Below are 17,347 nucleotides of genomic sequence, written 5' to 3'. Positions count from 1 at the left end.
CCAAAGCCTTTAGCCACAATGATGGGCAGGAGCTAGTCCCTCCTGCCTTGTTTTACACGCTCACTTTCTGAGAGCAAAACCACCTCATTATTTTGCTTTGTTGCACCTACCTTTGCTGGGCTGCGTTCACTGTGTCTATCTCGCTGTCTGAAGGCCAGGGTGTCACCTCTCCACGTATCCCCAGATCTCCCTGGTGGGGCCTAAGCACTTTCATCAATGAGCAGTTAAAAGTTAAAAACCTGCAATAAACCATCACCAGCAGCACCAAAAAAAAAGTCTTTTATTTCAGTGATCAGGAAGAAAATTTAATTCAAAGAACAGCGATATTAATACAAACCCCAAAGGCGCTACAAGCAAACTGCAGTGATTTGCACAAGTCCCTTCCCTTCTTCACAGGCAGATGTGGCTCTGGTCCCCAGTGTGGACACTGTGTAGACCCACACTTCTCCCCTGCATCCCTAATGCCACCCCCTTGCTGGAGGAACCCACAGAAGCCCAGGGAGCTCCCACAAGTGGGGAAAAAGTAAGTGAGGTGCTTGGGATGGGGGGAGCCACTGGGTGAGCTCACACTGAAGCCACAGCATAGAAAGGCACTTCCCAAATGCCAAAGGCACCCTGCCACCTCCATGTACCTGCCCAGGACTCCAAGGCATCCCTCCATGCCAAGCCCCATCCAACATCCTGGAGATACAGCCTGTTGGGGGAATCATGGTGCCCCAGAGATAGAGGCAAAGTAGAGGAGGACATGGCTTAAAGATAGAGGAGCAAATCCAGCTTTGAATCGCCCTCAGCAGCCTTGTGCTCACTATCGTCCCTGCGGAGCTCTGGTACCCGACTGTTGCTCTGGGGAGGCACTTTACTGGAAAGAAGGGAATAACACATCTTGTTCCTGGAGAGAACAGGACAGGGAAAGGTGGTGGCAGTGAACAGAGACCTCCAGAGCTGTGTCCAGAGCCTCCTGCCCCAGCAACACATGCAGTAAGGACCATTGTAGTCACAGCCTGATTTTCTCTCCCACACATAGGTCCAACAACACACTGAGTTCCTAGATGGGGTGTGGAGCTCTTGAGAGAAGCAGGGATAAAGTTCTGGAAGCAGTGTTAATCCAATGACCGAGTGGATGTCATTCCTAAAATTCAACCCAAAACCACTGAAATTACAGATGTGAGACAAAAATCTCAGACCTTCAGGATTTCCATGGAGGAAAGCCCGGTCTGTCCAGGGGTATAATCTTCCCTATGGTTTAAGACAAGAAGACAGGCACTTGCAGACAGGCACTTTCTCCCCTGACAAGGTGCTCAGTCTCAAGTCACTGGTCGTGGTCTATGCCCTTTCCCTGCCTCTCCAGAGGTTCAGCTCCCTTTAACTTCACTCTGTGCTCTTTTGGGGTATCCTGAACTGTTCTGGGTCCCAAGTGCAAGGATTTGGCCTCATCTCAGATCCTGACTTCTCCTGAGGAGGCAGAAACTTTACAAGAAACACTGAACACAGGGAAAACTGCAGCAGTCAAGGAGCAGAAAGCCTCACAAAATCACTGCCAGGCTGAACTCCCTCGTGTCATAGGCTCCTTCCAGCCCATGGGTCCAAATCTGGAAACTGAACTCAGCCAGGCTTGGGAACAGCAGCCTTTAGGTGGGGGAAAAAGCACCAATGCTGCCAAATTATCCCCCTTCCCACAGCACTTCACAGCAGTGGAGCTGGCAGTCAGAGAAGCGGCCAGGAGCCTCCAGCACGGCTCCAGGGCCAGCAAACTCAGCACAGCAAACATGGCACAGCACCAAGCAGAGCAGTGGGAAGGGAATGCCCAGACCCAGATACATTTGGAAAGCAGCATCTCCTTGCTATGTGCCATGGAGGTGGGCAAGAGCAGGACTATGAGTTTCAGATGGTTTAATTTAACCTTTCTTCTTGTTTAAATAGAAATTAAGTCAAAGTTGTAAGCGGTGGCACGAGAAAGCTGTCACGACATCTCTGCCTTCTGGTGCCACCTCTCCCAAGCCTCTAAATCTGCTACATGGAGCTGGACCAGCTATCAAAAACCCCTATGTTGTCCTTCAAAGGAGAGCCAAAACTGAGGCGATCCTGGCACTCAGTCCTCCGCCCTAAGGACAATCCTTAGCACCAAATCAGCTCTAGAAGTGATTTTAGTTCCTAAGACACAACCCATCTTTCCATCCCAGTCCCCACTTTGGCAGCATGGCACTGCCACACACCAAGCAGCTCCTGGAGGCAGCGTGGACAGTGCAGTGTCACTATAGTGCAGCATCACTGCTGATGCAGCACCAGCCCCACTGAGCCAGGCAGAGGGTGCCCAGCTCATCACCAAGGTCACTTTTGGAGGGGTTCAACCACACTTAAAGACATAAGAATCCCTTGGGGGGCTCTCCTAGAGCCAGGGGGGCTCAGACATGGCCCCGGGGGCTGCGTTCGGGAGGCTGCTGCAGCAGCATGGCCAGGATGTGCTGCAGCTGCATGAGGCGGGCGCGCAGGGATGTGGTTGAGAAGAGGTTCAGCTGGTAGGACTGGTCAAGGGGCAGGATGGAGATGAGCCACCAGCACCACGTCGGGCCATCTGCTGAAGCCTGGAAGAGAGAGAAGGAGAGAGAAGGAGAGAGCCTCGCATCAGGAATTGCAAGGTGGATGCATGGACTTTGGGCAGCATCGCTGATGGAAAACAGTTGCTCATCAGGATAGGAGTGTCAGCTTTAGCTCAGGTATTCCTCCAAACAGCTCCATTGTCTAACCAGGCTCAAAACTGCTGGATAAACCAATTCAATTTCCAGACAAGCATTCCCCAGGGAGTCTCCAGACACAGAAGTAACCAGGAAAAAGTCTATACTAAAGAGAGAACAAAATATCTTGTGCATTTCCTTGTTTAAAGCAATGCTTTTTGGAAGCACAGGCTGAATCCTGCATAGCTGGTGTCTTTTGGGGTGTTTGCCATATCATCACTCAGCAACGCGAAGTGCAGGCCAGAAAACTGTCCAGTGCTTTTGTAAACTAGCTTTCTTAAAACCTGAGCCAAATCAACAGGGAAACGCTCCACTCAGATGAAGGAGGAAGAGCTGTTTTGTTATTTTGGGCACAGCATTGATCTGACTGCTGGCCAGGACAGTCTTAGCCTGGGACAAGCCGGCAAGAGATATTTGTGATGATCCAGACAGGTAACACTTTCTTAAAGGAGTGAAAACTGAATTTAGGTTGTTTTTTTTCCTCTCCAAAATCTGAATTTGTCAGAGCAATTTAATAAGCAAACTGCACCCTGTCTTCATAGTTCCTCACCTCTGGCCAGCCATGGCTGTCTCAAAGGAACACAGTGAGAAAGGAGAAAGCAGATTTGCTGAGCTGTGGGGTTTCTTTGCCTGTTTGTTTGGTGTTTTTACCCAAGTGTTTTCAAATCCAAACAGTTCAGTTTCTCAGTTCTCATTAGGAAAAGACCCTGGGAAAGCTTTTAAAACTCAGTGCCTGGTTTCCAAGAGAAGTTTAAACCCATAAAGAAACATTAAACAGTTTGAACAAACAAGCCCTACATCTCTCTGAGTGAGATGCTGTAACTGGTAGCGGGAGTGAAAAAAAGGGTTTGTTTTGCTCATCTTACAATAGAATCATGGAATGGTTTGGTTTGGAAGGGAACTTGAAGCTCATCCAGTTCTAACCCCCTGCCATGGGCAGGAACACCTTCCACTAGAGCAGGTTGCTCCAATCCCTGCCCAACCTGGCCTTGAACACTGCCAGGGATGGAGCATCCACCACTTCTCTGGGCAACCTATGCAAGTGTCTCACCACCCTCACAGGGAAGGACTTTTATCCTAATGTCTAATCTCAGTCTCCTTCTGTCAGTTTAAAGCCATTGTCCTGTCACTATATGCCCTTGTAAAAAGTCCCTCTCAACGTTTCTTGTATCTTGTTGGCTAACCGAGAAAGGAAGCAGAGTAATTGGCGCAGGAACCTGCTTCAGAGGCTTTCATGCTACCCGCTCTATTTAGCGCATCCCTTCCCTTGGGGCATTACCTGGATATCCTCCTCCTTCTCCGGCAGCGGTCCATGCTGCATCAAAATGTGCCTTGAGGCAAGGTCTTGGTGTTCACAGAACTGCTGAGCCAAGCGGTAGGTGCTTTCGTGCAGGCACTGCAGCTCCTGCAGCTCCTCCCCAGCCACCTGCATGGAGGGAAGAGGAGAAGGTGTCCATGGGGATGCTCTTTGCCACCGCAGCAGTGGCTTTTGCCCTGGCCCTGCCCTCACCTTCCTGTCCTCCAGGTACTCAATGTCAGCAGTGTTGTAGCCGTCCCTGTGCCCGCGGCTCAGCACCCGGAACCGCCGCCGGCCGATGGTGTCCACCAAGGACCTGCCATCCGCCAGCAGCTCTATCTGCCGTATCTCCAACATGCAGCCATAGTCAGCAAAACTGGAGGGAGACAGGGAGAGAAAAGAGGGGTGAACTGGGGTACCAGTGGTGAGAGGGATGCTCTACTGAAGGCACCACGTTCAAAGGAGGAAAAAACCCAAGAACTAGCTGGGAGGAGAGGGAAATTCTGGAGTTACCACTTGCTGCTAAAAGGGCAGGGAATAGTGAGCGTACTGCCTGCACTCCCTTGGATTTGCCATCTAGCAAAATGACTGAAATCCTCATACTGACTTGATGCACTGTGGTCTTGACTATACCACCCCTTGCAAAGACATCTTCCCAAAGCCCAGAAAATGTTATTCATCTCATTTCATTTGAACAGGACTGTAGCGCAGGGAGGATATGGCATGTAAATACATGTATTTAACAGAGTATTTGGGTTAGGAGTCTGGAGACTGAACCCATCCAAGACCTGGATGCCATATGGAACATAATGGCCACACTGCACCAAGCAAAAGCTCGTTTAACCCAATGTCCTCTCACAGTTCGTTAAGGGCAAAGTATGAGAAATGTGGTAGTTTTCAAGTGCTCACTAAGAGGAGCCGAAGGTCACAGCCAGGGAACCGTGCAGCTGAGACATCTTGAGACAGAAGCTGTTCCTACACCACTGTATTTAACAGCAAGTGCTGGTTATGCCCAGTTCCAGGACTAGACCCACTCCTTGTCATGGCTGTGATGATGCTGGCAGGCAGCAAGTCCCGTTTTACTCTGTGGCGAATGCACAACCTCCCTGCTGGGTTTATCAGTGGGGTGCAGTGGGATAGGATCATGGCTCCTTCTCTTTGAACCCCTTGGGATTTTAGATACCTGGGGCTGGGGCAGAGAGGGGTAAATCAGCCAGGGCAGAAGGAAGGGCCTTGCCCCAGAGCTCACCTTTTCCCATGCTCATATATACACATCCCGAACCTCCTCGTGCCGGTCTCCTGGCACCGCCGGATCATGAGGCGGTAGCGAGGCTCAAAGACGTGCAGAGGGCAGGCAATGCCGGGGAAGGACATCGTGCACACAAAGATGGGGATGTTCTTGGTCAGGCTGAGGGACAGGGGGAGAGATCACTGTGAAAGCTCCTGGAGTAAATCCCATCCCAAGGCCTGCTCCCACAAACCAGATGTGTCCTTTGCCCCAGGAAGTGATTCTCTGGGGCAGAGCAACACCAAGGCTTCCACTTGGCTTACCAAGAACCCAAGGACAAACTCTGCCCACAAAAAAGCTCCTTGCAGAGATGCTCCCTCATCCCCAGGTGCCCCATGGAGCACATCTGCATCCACCCAACCCTGCTGTGATGTGGTCCTAGAAGTGGGACAGACATCACTTGAGCAGAACCAAGCCAAAGCAATGGTATGTGGTGAGGACAGACCCCTCAGGCCCCTGTGCATGCACGCACATGCACAGTGGAGCAGATCCCTACTTACTTGGAGAGCTCTGCCATCTCAGCCCAGTGCAGGTCCCTGCGCTCAGCCAGCTCAGAGGGGAAGGTGGCCAGTATGATGTCCTGCAGCAGCACGGTGGGGCTGTAGCTTCCAGCCTTCAGGTACTAAAGGAAATGAGACCCAGAAATAGATTGGAGAAGAGCAGGGGGGGGGGAGCCCTGAGGCTGAATCACACTCACTTTTATTAGAGCTGAGGGTAATTTTAGATCAGAGAAAATCAGGGACTTTCGGTGGATGTCAAGCCATCAAGCAGGGCAGGATGTCAGCTCCACCGAGACCCCCAGACAAAGCTCAGACCTAGGGCCTATCCAATGCAGTGTCCTGTCTCTGACAGTGATGCAGTCCTTGTATGACAGCCTAATTTCCCTGATGATCTCATTCGAATCCCTGTTCATTAAAGATTAAATCAAATCTCCAGGCCATCAGGTTTTCCATCCATTTACATTTTTAAAAGTAATTAGCAGTCACTTCTTTCCTTCTGTCTTTCTCCCTCTACTTCTCTGCCCTGTTCACAATCTCACTAAATCACTGCTGCATCTTCTGGAAATTAATCTCTTGGTCTTAATTACCAACAGTCTAGTTATTCCCATGTGAGTGGAGCTGATACCTCTGTGCCAGGGAGCTGCCAACATAAGAGCATTGCTCCTTCCCACCCCAGTCCTGGCTCTCCCTGGGGCTCCATCCCACAGGACACATGGCCTCACCTCTCTCAGGCTCTGTTTGCAGAGGGGGCAGTTGGGCCGGTGGTCCAGGCAGCGCTCGAGGCACTCCTTGCAGAAGGTGTGCCCACACGGCGTCGTCACCGGCTCAAAGAACATCCTGCAAAGGGACCAGGGTCAGTGGACCACAGAGAGGACACGGGGCAAAGAGCGCAGGTAAAGCCCAGCAGAGAGAGGCTTCACAGAGCCTCTCTTCACAGGGCTGGGTGCCCTCAAAGCTGTCGTTCCCCATGCCTGGCTCAGCACCCTGCTTTGGAAACCCCGGCTGGTCTCAGCCCCATGATGCAGGGGTCCCACTGAGTGCTCAGGGACTTGAGAAGCCCAGGCTGGTGTTGCACGGGTAGAGCAGGACAGAGTGGGCAAAGCTGTGGGTGCAGCGTCTGGCTACCCCCAGCTTCGTGCCTGCATCTTCTTGGATTCATCTTGCTGAAAGCAAGAGATTTTGCTTCCAGCGGGAACAAGACATTTCCCATCTCCCCTCCTACCTTTCCAAGGGAAATTTGCTGCCTTCACCAGCCCTCTCCACTAAAGACAGTGATACTGCAGGGATGCAACACCATGAAAGCTATCTCACATTGTGTTTTCCAAGCTCTGGCAGCCCATGGTTATGAAACTCACCTTCACTACAGTTGCATTGGCTAAGCTTTGCTTGTAGCTCCTGTTAATTAAGTGTAAAGGTTGCTACCTGGCTTATTCCTTTAATTAGCAGTCTGGGCTCAGACTGTGGGACTTGCACAATAATAAAAGATGAGTTCCAGGGCTGAGCACTGCTTCCCCTCCCTGCAGGGTCCCCATGGAACTCATCACTACAGACATAGCACTCCCTTCTGCAGTTCCCCAGACACACAGTGATGTGCAGCTCAAAAAGCAGTGATGGGAAAGTGCCTCCTTCTCCCCTGCCCCGAGAGCAGAGCCAGCAGCAAGCTCTCAGGTTGCTCACAGGTAGCTCCAGGATCAGAAGTGAAATGAAGGTCTTGGGAAAGCCGTGCACAGCACTGAGTCCTGATCCTTCCTCAACACTGGTTCCCTGTTCTCAGAAGAGACCTAAATTCACCTAATGCAGATCAGATACAGCTTTGATCTCTCTCTCTGCTGTGCCATTCCCCCCATGCCGTGCCCAGACCTGGAAAAAAGCTGCCATACAGGAGACCTTGACCGCCTTGCACATCCAATGATGCAACATCCAGCCTCTGCCAGCAGGCACTTGCACAACTGCTTGAGGTCCTGGGTCATGCCAGAAATAACAGCCTGGTTTGAGCATGCCCTGTGGCAGCACCCAGGCCTGAGTCAGCAGACAGACACTGGCCCTAACCTGTCCCCTTTTCCACCTCCAGCAGGCACATCGCTGGGAAATGCTCCTCTTTGGGTTTGTAACATCCCCATCATGGACGGTATTTCCCTGGGGCAACACCTTTTTGTTCCAGCTTCCATTTACAAAGGGCAACCATCACCTTCAGTCTTTGACCTCACTGAACATCCCCACCTCCACACCAAAGTCTCAAGCAATACAGACCTAAAGATGCTGCACCCTGAGACAGGGCAATCTGAGCTCTTACAGCCTGGCAAGGCAAAGCATGCCCGTCTCCCCCTCTTATCTCTATTGAAACATGTGTTTCAGCAGTACTGGGGATTGAGTTTGCTATTAAGATGTGAAGACAGATCCACTCCAGTAGGTGCTAATTCATCATCCTAAAAGCTCTTCTGCTGGAGAACCCACCGCATGCAGAGGGAGCACTCCACGTCAGATACATTCAGCAGCTCCCAGCAGGGCTGGGTTATTTCTTCTGCTGTTGTTTCTTCTTTGTTATCTAGCATCAAAAGAGAAGGAAAGAGAAGATTTCAATACTGAAAATTAATCTTTGCTTTCTGATCTTGTCCTAAGGTGTGAGTAGTTAACTGCCACACAAAGTAAAGTTAAAAACAAAACTGCCAAAACATAGCATAAATCCCTCTATTTAACCCACCTGGGTTCATCCATAACTCTTACATCACTGGGTCTCATAGTACTTGGAAGAGGAAGGTGGTGTCTCCCTACCCCTTTTTACAGGCAGGGAAACTGAGGCACTGGGAGGTGAAGTAGCCTAAGAAACTCCCAGATGGATGTCTCTGGAGACCTGCCATGAGTCACCACCACCACTTTATGCAAAGCCAGGTATGTGGCAACCATCTGGCTGGAAGCTGATGGCACATTCATATCAATGGAGGTGCCACTTCCCATAATGCACATTCCTCACAAGGGAATTTAATCTGAATCTGAACCCAACAAAACCCATGAGAACCAGAAGAAGCCTTTCCCCGACTCCACACAGGGAACAAGTGACAGCTGGCTTTAGCAAGAACTGTTCGCCAAGCTAGACTCAGAAGTTTGTTCAACACAGGATCCTCCTCACATTCATGAAGAGCAGTAATTGTGCTGACCATAGCTACCCCATTGTGTGCCCTGGGATGTCAGCTCACTGAGCTGGTTCACAGCACAAACACTAAGCTTTCAATGCCAAAATGGCTTTTAAACAAGTATTTTGCATGAGATGAGATTTTGGTACCTTTGATGACACTCACCCACCAACCACTGGCCCTGCCTCTCTGCTGAAGTCTCCAGTTCTTGTTGTTGCCCCAGCTGGGAAAGGGTGGCTGTCCCCTGGCTGTGCTCAGACTGAGCATCCCCTTTGCCATCTGTTGGCTCTCCCTCCTGAGCCTAGGCACAACAAAGATGAAATTGAGTCCATTAAAAATGATGGTTTGGGGTTTTATTTCCTGACTGCAGTGTGACTTGGGTGTTCAAACATGAGAATCTAAACTCTTAGCAGAAGTATTGCAGACTAAAACTGGGAGAAGAATGGAGACAGAAAGCACCTCTTCTGTTTCCCCAGTCCCCACAGGACCAGCTCCAACGGTGTCTTTGCTCTCCCACCTTCCACTACTTGCAGCTTCTCATCCCAACATGCATCCACTTGCACGTGGCTGTGGTCCTGCACAGCCTCTCCTTATCACACCTCCTTTTCCATCATTAGAAAATCCCAATCTGAGATGTCCCAGAGGGACATTAAGTCCCATCGCAGACTGAGATCATTGCAGGCTCTCTTACCTGAGCTTCTACAGAAGACAGGAGCACAGGGCTCCCTCCATCGACCTGGGGACCAGTTGAGCCCTGATGAGCATCACCCAAGCGTGCAGCAGCCATGTGTGCCTGGGGAGCATCCTCCTGCATTAGGATCTGCAAGGAAAAAGCAGGGCTCAGGGAGTGCTGGGAGAAGGAAGCAGGGAGGTGGATGTGCTGCCAGGCTCTGTCTTTCCCCAAAGCAGCCTCCTGCTCACCACAGGACACGTCAGGGTTTCCTGTTTCAGCGCTGGCTGAGCTCTGTGTCAAAAAAAATGCCTTGGCAGAACATAAGGAAGAAAGCAGCACAAGGCAGTGAATAAAATGGTGTATGGGGTTGGAACTAGATGATCTTAAGGTCCTTTCCAACCCTAACTATTCTATGATTCTATGATTATAAGGGCTGGGAGCCGTGTTCTCCATCACTCACAGACAGCAGGAAGGGAGTGAGCTGTGGGGGTACAAGGTCATTCCTCATTCCCCTGTCCTTTTCCTGCTGGAGGGCAAGAGTCCGCTCATGGCATGAAGCCCCCATGCTGGGGATACTGCCAGAGGCCACACCAGTGATGGTGATTTTGGTACATAGGTGGTGCTGGCCTGAAATCATCTGCAGGAAAGACGCTGGCTCTGCACTGGCAGCCTTTGGCTGGTGCTTTGCCTTGGGTGACTACTGAGGCTACCTCAAAGCCCACCTCGTGCCATGTGTCAGCATCTACACCCTGCTAAACCTGAGACTTGAAGGTACAGACTGACGAAGGGGAGTTTTCATGGGTGAACCTGAAACTGGAGCACTGGGAAGGTTCTTGGACCAGGACCCGATGTCCCTTGATCCCACCCAGAGCAGCACGACCATGACTGACGTGAGTCCTTCAGAGGACATGGGTGATGTAAGGGCACAGGACCCCACCACAGTACTACTCACCTTCTCCATCTCTTTCCGAGAAGGCTGGAAATGGGGATTGAGTGCCAGGCAGTGTTCCCATGCCTGCAGGGCTTCAGCTCTCTGCCCCATCTCCAGAAGCACCTTCCCTTTCCTGAAGAAACCCTACAGAGCAGAGAAAACCTGTGGTGACGATGAGACAGTGACCAGCTAAGCACATACCCCTTCAGCCCTGAGGGAATCTCCCTCCAGCCTCCTCCCATCCTGAGCCAAAGCACCAGGACACACTGCTGCTCCCATGCTCAGACTTGTCTAAAAATTACAGGAACCTGTAAAATGGGACTCTCCCAAAGCGCAGCAGTTGCAAAAGCTAAGCAAACAAACCCTACAGTGACCTACAGAGGGAAGCAAGGGCTCTGCCTTTGAAGATGCAAAACAATTACCAACAAGTGCTTCACATAACAGCAAATGAGTTCCCAGGGCTGATTTCTCTTTTGTTCAGCACTTCCTCGAGTCCCAGCTGCAATCCTATGCACCAGCATAGATGTGTGCTCTGTGAGCAAGGGTGGGCATGGCCCCAGACCTGGATTTGCAACATGATGGGTCTGGCAAGTGTGTTTCTGAGCAGGGTGAATCCAACGGCTTGAATTCAGGAAAGGGGCAAACTGCTCCCATACAGTAAGATTTGGCTCCACGTGCAGCCAGTCAAAGGGATCTTCTCTCTGCTCACCTCATGGTCTCCAGGCTCAGCCCTGCACACAGCATCCAGGTCCTCCAGTGCCTGCGTGTGCTGCCCCAGTGCTGCAAATGCTTCTGCCCGGCACAGCCGCAGGGAGCTGGCATCTGGGGCTGGAAAGAGAAAAGTTATCACTCATGGGGAATCCGTCATGAGGCAGCAGGGCTGGAGATGCCACCGTGGTGTTACAACCCCTGCCTCACACTGAGCACAGCCAGCTCCTGCGCTCTTCTTTGGCAGGAGTCACTGCCCTCATAAGGCTCTGCAAGGAAGTTGTTTCCCCTTAATATAAGTTTTAAACTCTTTAAGGCTCTTCCCTTTGTTTTTCCCCATCTCACCCAAACACCGTCAGCCAAGGGGCCCCACCACTGCCTTGGGGCTCAGCCATGCTGGGATCTGGGCTCTCATCCATCCTTTTGGGATGCAGCAAAATGCCATACATGTAATCCTTACAGGGGCTGTTGCCACAGGAGGCTTTACAATGTGATTCACCCAGCAGAGCCACAATAACACATTATCGAACAAGCCTGCAATTACCAAGACCTGAATTCCCACAACTCCAGGGAGCTCTCCTGGACCCACCTGGATGTAATCCCAGGGCAGAGGAGAGAAAGTAGAAGAGTTCAAGGATCTGCTCCCACCACATGATTTGTGTTTTCCAAGAAAAGGCTGAGACTTCCAAGAATGAAGGAAGGGAACTGAGCATCCAGTTCCTCATCGGTGAGATGTCACTGATGAGATCTTAGTGGTGGTGACATGACCACGACAACCCAACTGTCACAGTGCTGGGCACCCAACATGCTCCTGACTGCTCCTAAGTAACAGGCATTGAGACCTTCTTGTCTCCTGCTTCAGAGAAACCCCATAAAGACCTTACTTCCTATCAGCAATGCCAGGAGGGGAATTGAAGTGGGGGATATCGGGGAGTACAAGCAAGCAGCACCACAAAAGCCCACATGGAGTAACCAGGTGTGGTAATGTTTGTGGGTTTGAACTGCAGAGATTCCCAGACCCACCCCATTATATCACAGCTTGCCACGGAGGTGACCTACATCCAGTGCTGTGCTGGCTTTTCAGCTAAGGCAATGGGGCTGTGCACCCAGTCCTGCCCATACCACTGCCTGCATCCACTGTCACCATTCCCAGGCACCTACCATGTCTTATCATGGAGGAGGAAGATCTCCCATGGCTATTGCCTCCTCATCCTCTATGCTCAGCATGGAGCATGGGGAGACCTTGGTCTCTGCCTGATGCCACCATAACCCAAACAGCATCTGCACCAGGACTGCACTGGTCACACTGATCTGTGCAGCAGAGCAACACCTGATCCCTCAGAGCTTATCTTCATTTATAATGTTAGCTGGGACCTTATGGGTCAGGTCAGAAAATGTGGGAACTCGCTGCTCAGTATCCTGTCCCAAACACACATCTAGAGATGAAATATTCCAGCCTCTAATAACAGGAAGGGATGAACAAATGGGTACAAACTCTAGAGGCTTATTTTCCATGTGGGCAAACCCATGCTATATGGACAATAAAGCAACTGATTTGGCAAAAAAAAGATGTGTAAACGGGGTCTATGAATTCTGCATTTCTCTTCTGCTGCAGCTGGTTTTGATCTATGATATCATTAGACATTAGGGACGTAAGCCAGCTGGCAGCCCAGGCAGCTGATGAGTGACTGATAGCACTCGCCAGCCTCCTGGCTGCAGGCATGTCAGGAGGCCTCCTGTGTTACGTGTTACAGGGCATTTTTTTGTTCACTTATTAAAAACAGAAGATAAAAGTTGACAATCTACTTTCTCCAAAGCAAAAAGAGAGCTGCTGTAACATGGAGAGCTGAGTAGGGCACTGCAAACCGGCTCATCATGCGATGCTGAACCACATTCCTGTGAGTTAAACATTTATCAGTGGTTCTATTTGAAAGCAAAGGGAGCCCGTAAGAAGCTGTGCAGCCTGAAAGTGGGCTGCAGGAGTTGGAAAACACATCCCAAAAGCACCACCCACGTGGCTGAGCCTGAGCAGCACCAGCAAGTGTGGGTTTATGAGAGCTGGGGCTGGGATTGTAATTTCCTCCTTGCCCTGAAGCTGGACTTCCCCCTGTCCTTCAGGGAACAGAGCATGCAGGGGAGGCTGAGGACAGAGCTGGCAATGTTTCCTCTTTATACTCACAGAAGCTTTTTAGAAAGAGATCTATAATTGTACACCCCAATCAGACAAAAGCCTGGCAATAAGGAAGGAAAACAGCACTGGAGAACTGAGCACATGCATCTGAGTTGAAGGATAGGGTGCAGGGTATGAGACAGATGCCTCAGGAGGTTGCATAAAGGGACTTCCTTTCTGCTGCCAACATGGGGATGGGCCAGCCAGCTCAGCCCTTTGGTTCCAGGCATACCCTGAACCTCTGGCACTTGCCTCGTAGCAGGCGATGAATAAACGTCTGCGCTGCGGGAGCAGAGATGACTGCTGTCATAGAAACACCAGCGAAGAAAGGACCTTCTGCCTCCGTCCTGCTCCAGACGCATTGTATAACTCTTTTTATTTAAGCATTACTCTCCAAGGAATCCACTTACAGCCACATATGAAAGCAGATCAGCCTCCACTGGGCCCGATCCTGCCCTGCAGGCAAATGACTCTCTAGAGCTGGCCACAGAAAGGGGCCGGGGCTGCCCTGAGCCATGGGGCTCAGCCAAGGCTGTGTCCTTGCCAGGCTCTGGGGGCAAGGACATGTCTGTCTCGGACTGGAAAAGTCCCAACCACTTTACGTCATGGCCACCCCCCTGGGCAGAGCTTTTCCTCTGACCCTGAAATATTGCTGTGTGGGAAGATGCAAGAAGCTGCTGCACTTTCCAGCCACTTGCTAACACCAGAAGCATGTGGCCGATGGGACACAGGCTCCGTGTCCTGCCTGTGGCCCTGGCAGCTGGGATGAGCAGCACGGCTTGCCCAGCCACCTACACTGGGATACCTTTAGACACGAGAGATATGCCTCGTTACTGGATCCTCCCTCCTAGTCCTGACTTTCCAACACTTCCAGCTTCCTCAGTCTCCCAGCTCTGGACAATGCCGGCTCGGAGGGCACTGTGGCGCTGGCACAAAGCGCATTGGTACCCACCTGCTCCCTCATCCCAGTCCGAGCATCCTCAGCCCAGCCCCGCACCGCAAACCCGGCAGCCCCTCGGTCCCAGTGATGCTTACCCAGCTCGACCCCTCTCTGCGCCATCCTCAGCGCCTCCCGCACGTCCCCACGCGTGAGGCGGTCCCGGACGCGGGCCACCAGCCCGGCCAGCCGGCTCTCCAGGGGCACGCACTTCTCCAGGAGGCCGCAGAGCACCACGCTGCTCCTCGCCGCCCCGACGCCCAGCAGCTTCAGCCTGTCCTGGCACAGCGGGCAGCGGGGCCCCCCGAGGCACCCCTTGCAGACAGTGTGCCCGCAGGACACGGTCACCGGCTCCCACAGCAGGAGGAGGCAGGACGGGCAGCGCAGCACGTCCATGCCCCGGCTCCCGGGGCCGAGGGGCTGCCGGCCGGGGCTGCACCCCCGGGGCGGAGGGGACGTGTTTTCGGGGCCGTGGCTCATCGCTCAGGCGAAGAGAGGGAGCTGCCCTTAGGGCGAGCGCTGCCCGCACACCAGAGCCGCAGCCGGGTCCCCGCGCATAGCCCCGCTCCGCTCCGCCCCGCTCAGCCCATCCTCCCCGGGGCTCCCGCCCCGTCCGGCCCGGCGGAGGGCTGCGGGGCCCGGCGCGGTACAGCCTGTCCCGCCGGGGCAGATCCCCCAAGGCAGAACCGACGGGGGGTGCCGGTGGCGGAGCTGAGGGGGCCGCTATTGGCTGCCGCCGCCGCCCCGCCCCGGCCGCGTTTCGTAACGGAGCCGGCGGTACCGGGCACTCGGCAGAGCAGGGTCAGGGCGGCCCCGGGCGGTGTGCGGGGTTGCGGGATGCTCCCGGACGCGCATGGGCTGCCGAGGACCGCCCAGGGGACGCGGGGGCTCCGAGGGACAAGTTGGGGTACTCGGGGGTGAAGCCATGCGGGGATGCTGGAGACCCCTCCGGACCAGCAGGGGTGCAGGGTCCGAGTGGATCTGGGGCACTCTGAAGCAGGACCAGGGTGTGAAATGGCAAGGGAGGTTTTTGGGGTGCCAGGGAGCTTTGGAGTGCTGCCGGGGCTGTCCTGGTGGAAACGGGGTGCTCTAGGATGGGGACGGGAGGGTGGGATGCTCCAGAGCGGTTGGGGCACAGGATACCTGGGAGCAAGGGGAGCTGGGCAGAAGTCCAGAGAGCAGGGTGCCTCAGCTAGCTGAGGCTCTGTAGAGCAGGACTGGGGTGCAGGTTGTTGGGATGCTCCAGAGCAGCTAGGGCTGGTGAGGCTGGGGTGCACCAACTGTCCCTTTTTGGACCCCACCATGCAGCTCCATCAGGACAGGATGTCTGGGGGGAAAGGGGTGTCCCTCCAGTGTAGACGGGAAACTGCATCTCCCTCAGATGCTTTACTTACACAGAATTGAATGAGTTCAGACCTGTATGGGGTCAGTCCCCGCCAGGATGGGTTCTGTGTCCCAAAAGAGATTCATCCCCTTGCCACACAGCCATACAGCAATGGGCCAGCAGCTCTTACATAGCAGGTGCTGGGAAAACCAGCTGAAATCTGACAACTCCAGAGCTTAGTAGATCAGACTTTACATAAGAATGATGCACATTACACAAGGGCTCTTTGTGTGTCTCCAAAAATAAATGGAACCCATGTATGCGCTGGAAGGGGCGCTCTGGGAGGGAGATAGCTAGTGGGACATAAGTGCTGGTGAAACCCACGCCTCACTAAGGGAGTGGCTGGTGAAGGTTCAGGCTGTAGAGCAGGTTTTGTTTCAAAATCTACTGTAATTATATTAAACAGCTTATGAGTGGTGCTAAAAGCTCAACAGTTAAGTATTTTGTGTAGGCTTGGAAGGTTTTATATATTCCTCCGTTATCTTTTTAAGTGATTGCTTCATACTGGCGAAATCTCAGGCAATATTTAGCAGCACAGCCCTGAACACCTCCTGAGTGTGGCATTAAAGACAGCGGTTGCCCAGGAGCTTTGTGGGGCTGACAGGGTATCTACCCCATGGGGAACATTTTCCATGTTCCCTATTGCAGGATCAGTCTCTGGTTGCCCTCCCAGAGGTATCTGCCACATCACTTTCCCCAGCAGCTGTCCCATGGGCATTTCTCAGATGAGCAAGGCTCATTCACATCAGACACTGTCCTCCCATGGTTTAGTTCTCACCACGGCTTTTTTTTCCACCAAAACCTGCCTATTCACTAAAACAAAAGATTGCCACCAGGGAGCCCTCACCCGTCTCACCTCTAGGCTTCCCCTCAAGGACACATTCATGGCTCCTGAGCTGTGAAATAAGGGTGATTTTAGCTTCTGGGGCCAACTTCTCAGCGATGCACTTGAAAAGCGCTCCTGTAACCTGTTTGTGAGGCTCAGGGTGGGAGCAGCCAGTGTCAGGTGAGGAGCAAAGCATCTTCTATCACTCCGGCAGACACCGGGCTGTTCCCTGGGACCTGCTTTGTTTTTTTCCCCACCTCCTGATTCACTCCACAACCATCCTCACGTGTGTGGGCTCTCCAGCGCCTCGCAAGCAGTGAGGAGGATGTGCTGCCTTTGCATAATGTGTTAGAAATCAACCAACCAGGACACATACGTCCATTGAAAACCAGGCTTCATTAGCACCAGGGCAAGAACAATTTGTTTTCTTCATTCCACCCAGAGCTGAGCTGGTTCTGAACTCCGGCTGCTTTCTCTTGTCACTGCTGTGTTTGTGCTGACTCAGTACATAACTGCAACAAACATAAAGCTTTAAATGCTGAGTGCTAACCCTTCTGCTGGCCAGATGAGGACTCCACGCTTTGTGTAACACAGAACAGATCACACTGTGCTCAGAGCTATTTGCAAAGCACAATAGGATTTAGCTTATATATTTTATTTCCACTTTAAAGGTGGGAAACAGGCTGGGTCAATGCAGAGTGAGGAGTTCAGGTGTTGCTGCAAGCGAAACCACCTCCTCTGGCTCCCAGCCACAGGGGCCGTTTGTGCAC

General features: G+C 52.5%; 1 protein-coding gene across 1 annotated transcript; it reads right to left on the bottom strand.

Moving 5' to 3' along the window:
• Window positions 1-257: 257 nt before the first annotated feature.
• Window positions 258-15,079, bottom strand: LOC133271071 (LON peptidase N-terminal domain and RING finger protein 1-like). The gene is made up of 12 exons (XM_061456847.1): window positions 14,466-15,079; window positions 11,262-11,380; window positions 10,574-10,696; window positions 9,640-9,768; window positions 9,114-9,249; window positions 8,272-8,362; window positions 6,540-6,654; window positions 5,818-5,939; window positions 5,279-5,437; window positions 4,243-4,405; window positions 4,012-4,158; window positions 258-2,582 (listed from the first exon to the last, which is right to left on the bottom strand). Exons 1-12 carry the CDS (start codon window positions 14,845-14,847, stop codon window positions 2,403-2,405), a joined length of 1,866 nt encoding a protein of 621 aa, XP_061312831.1. The 5' UTR covers window positions 14,848-15,079; the 3' UTR covers window positions 258-2,402.
• Window positions 15,080-17,347: the final 2,268 nt, after the last annotated feature.

The sequence above is a fragment of the Pezoporus flaviventris genome, unplaced genomic scaffold, assembly GCF_033815535.1.
Source record: "Pezoporus flaviventris isolate CSIRO_AGI_PZ_B2104156 unplaced genomic scaffold, CSIRO_AGI_Pfla_v1 ptg000023l, whole genome shotgun sequence".
Lineage (NCBI taxonomy): Eukaryota > Metazoa > Chordata > Aves > Psittaciformes > Psittacidae > Pezoporus > Pezoporus flaviventris.
This window is presented reverse-complemented; position numbering and strand designations above follow the sequence as displayed.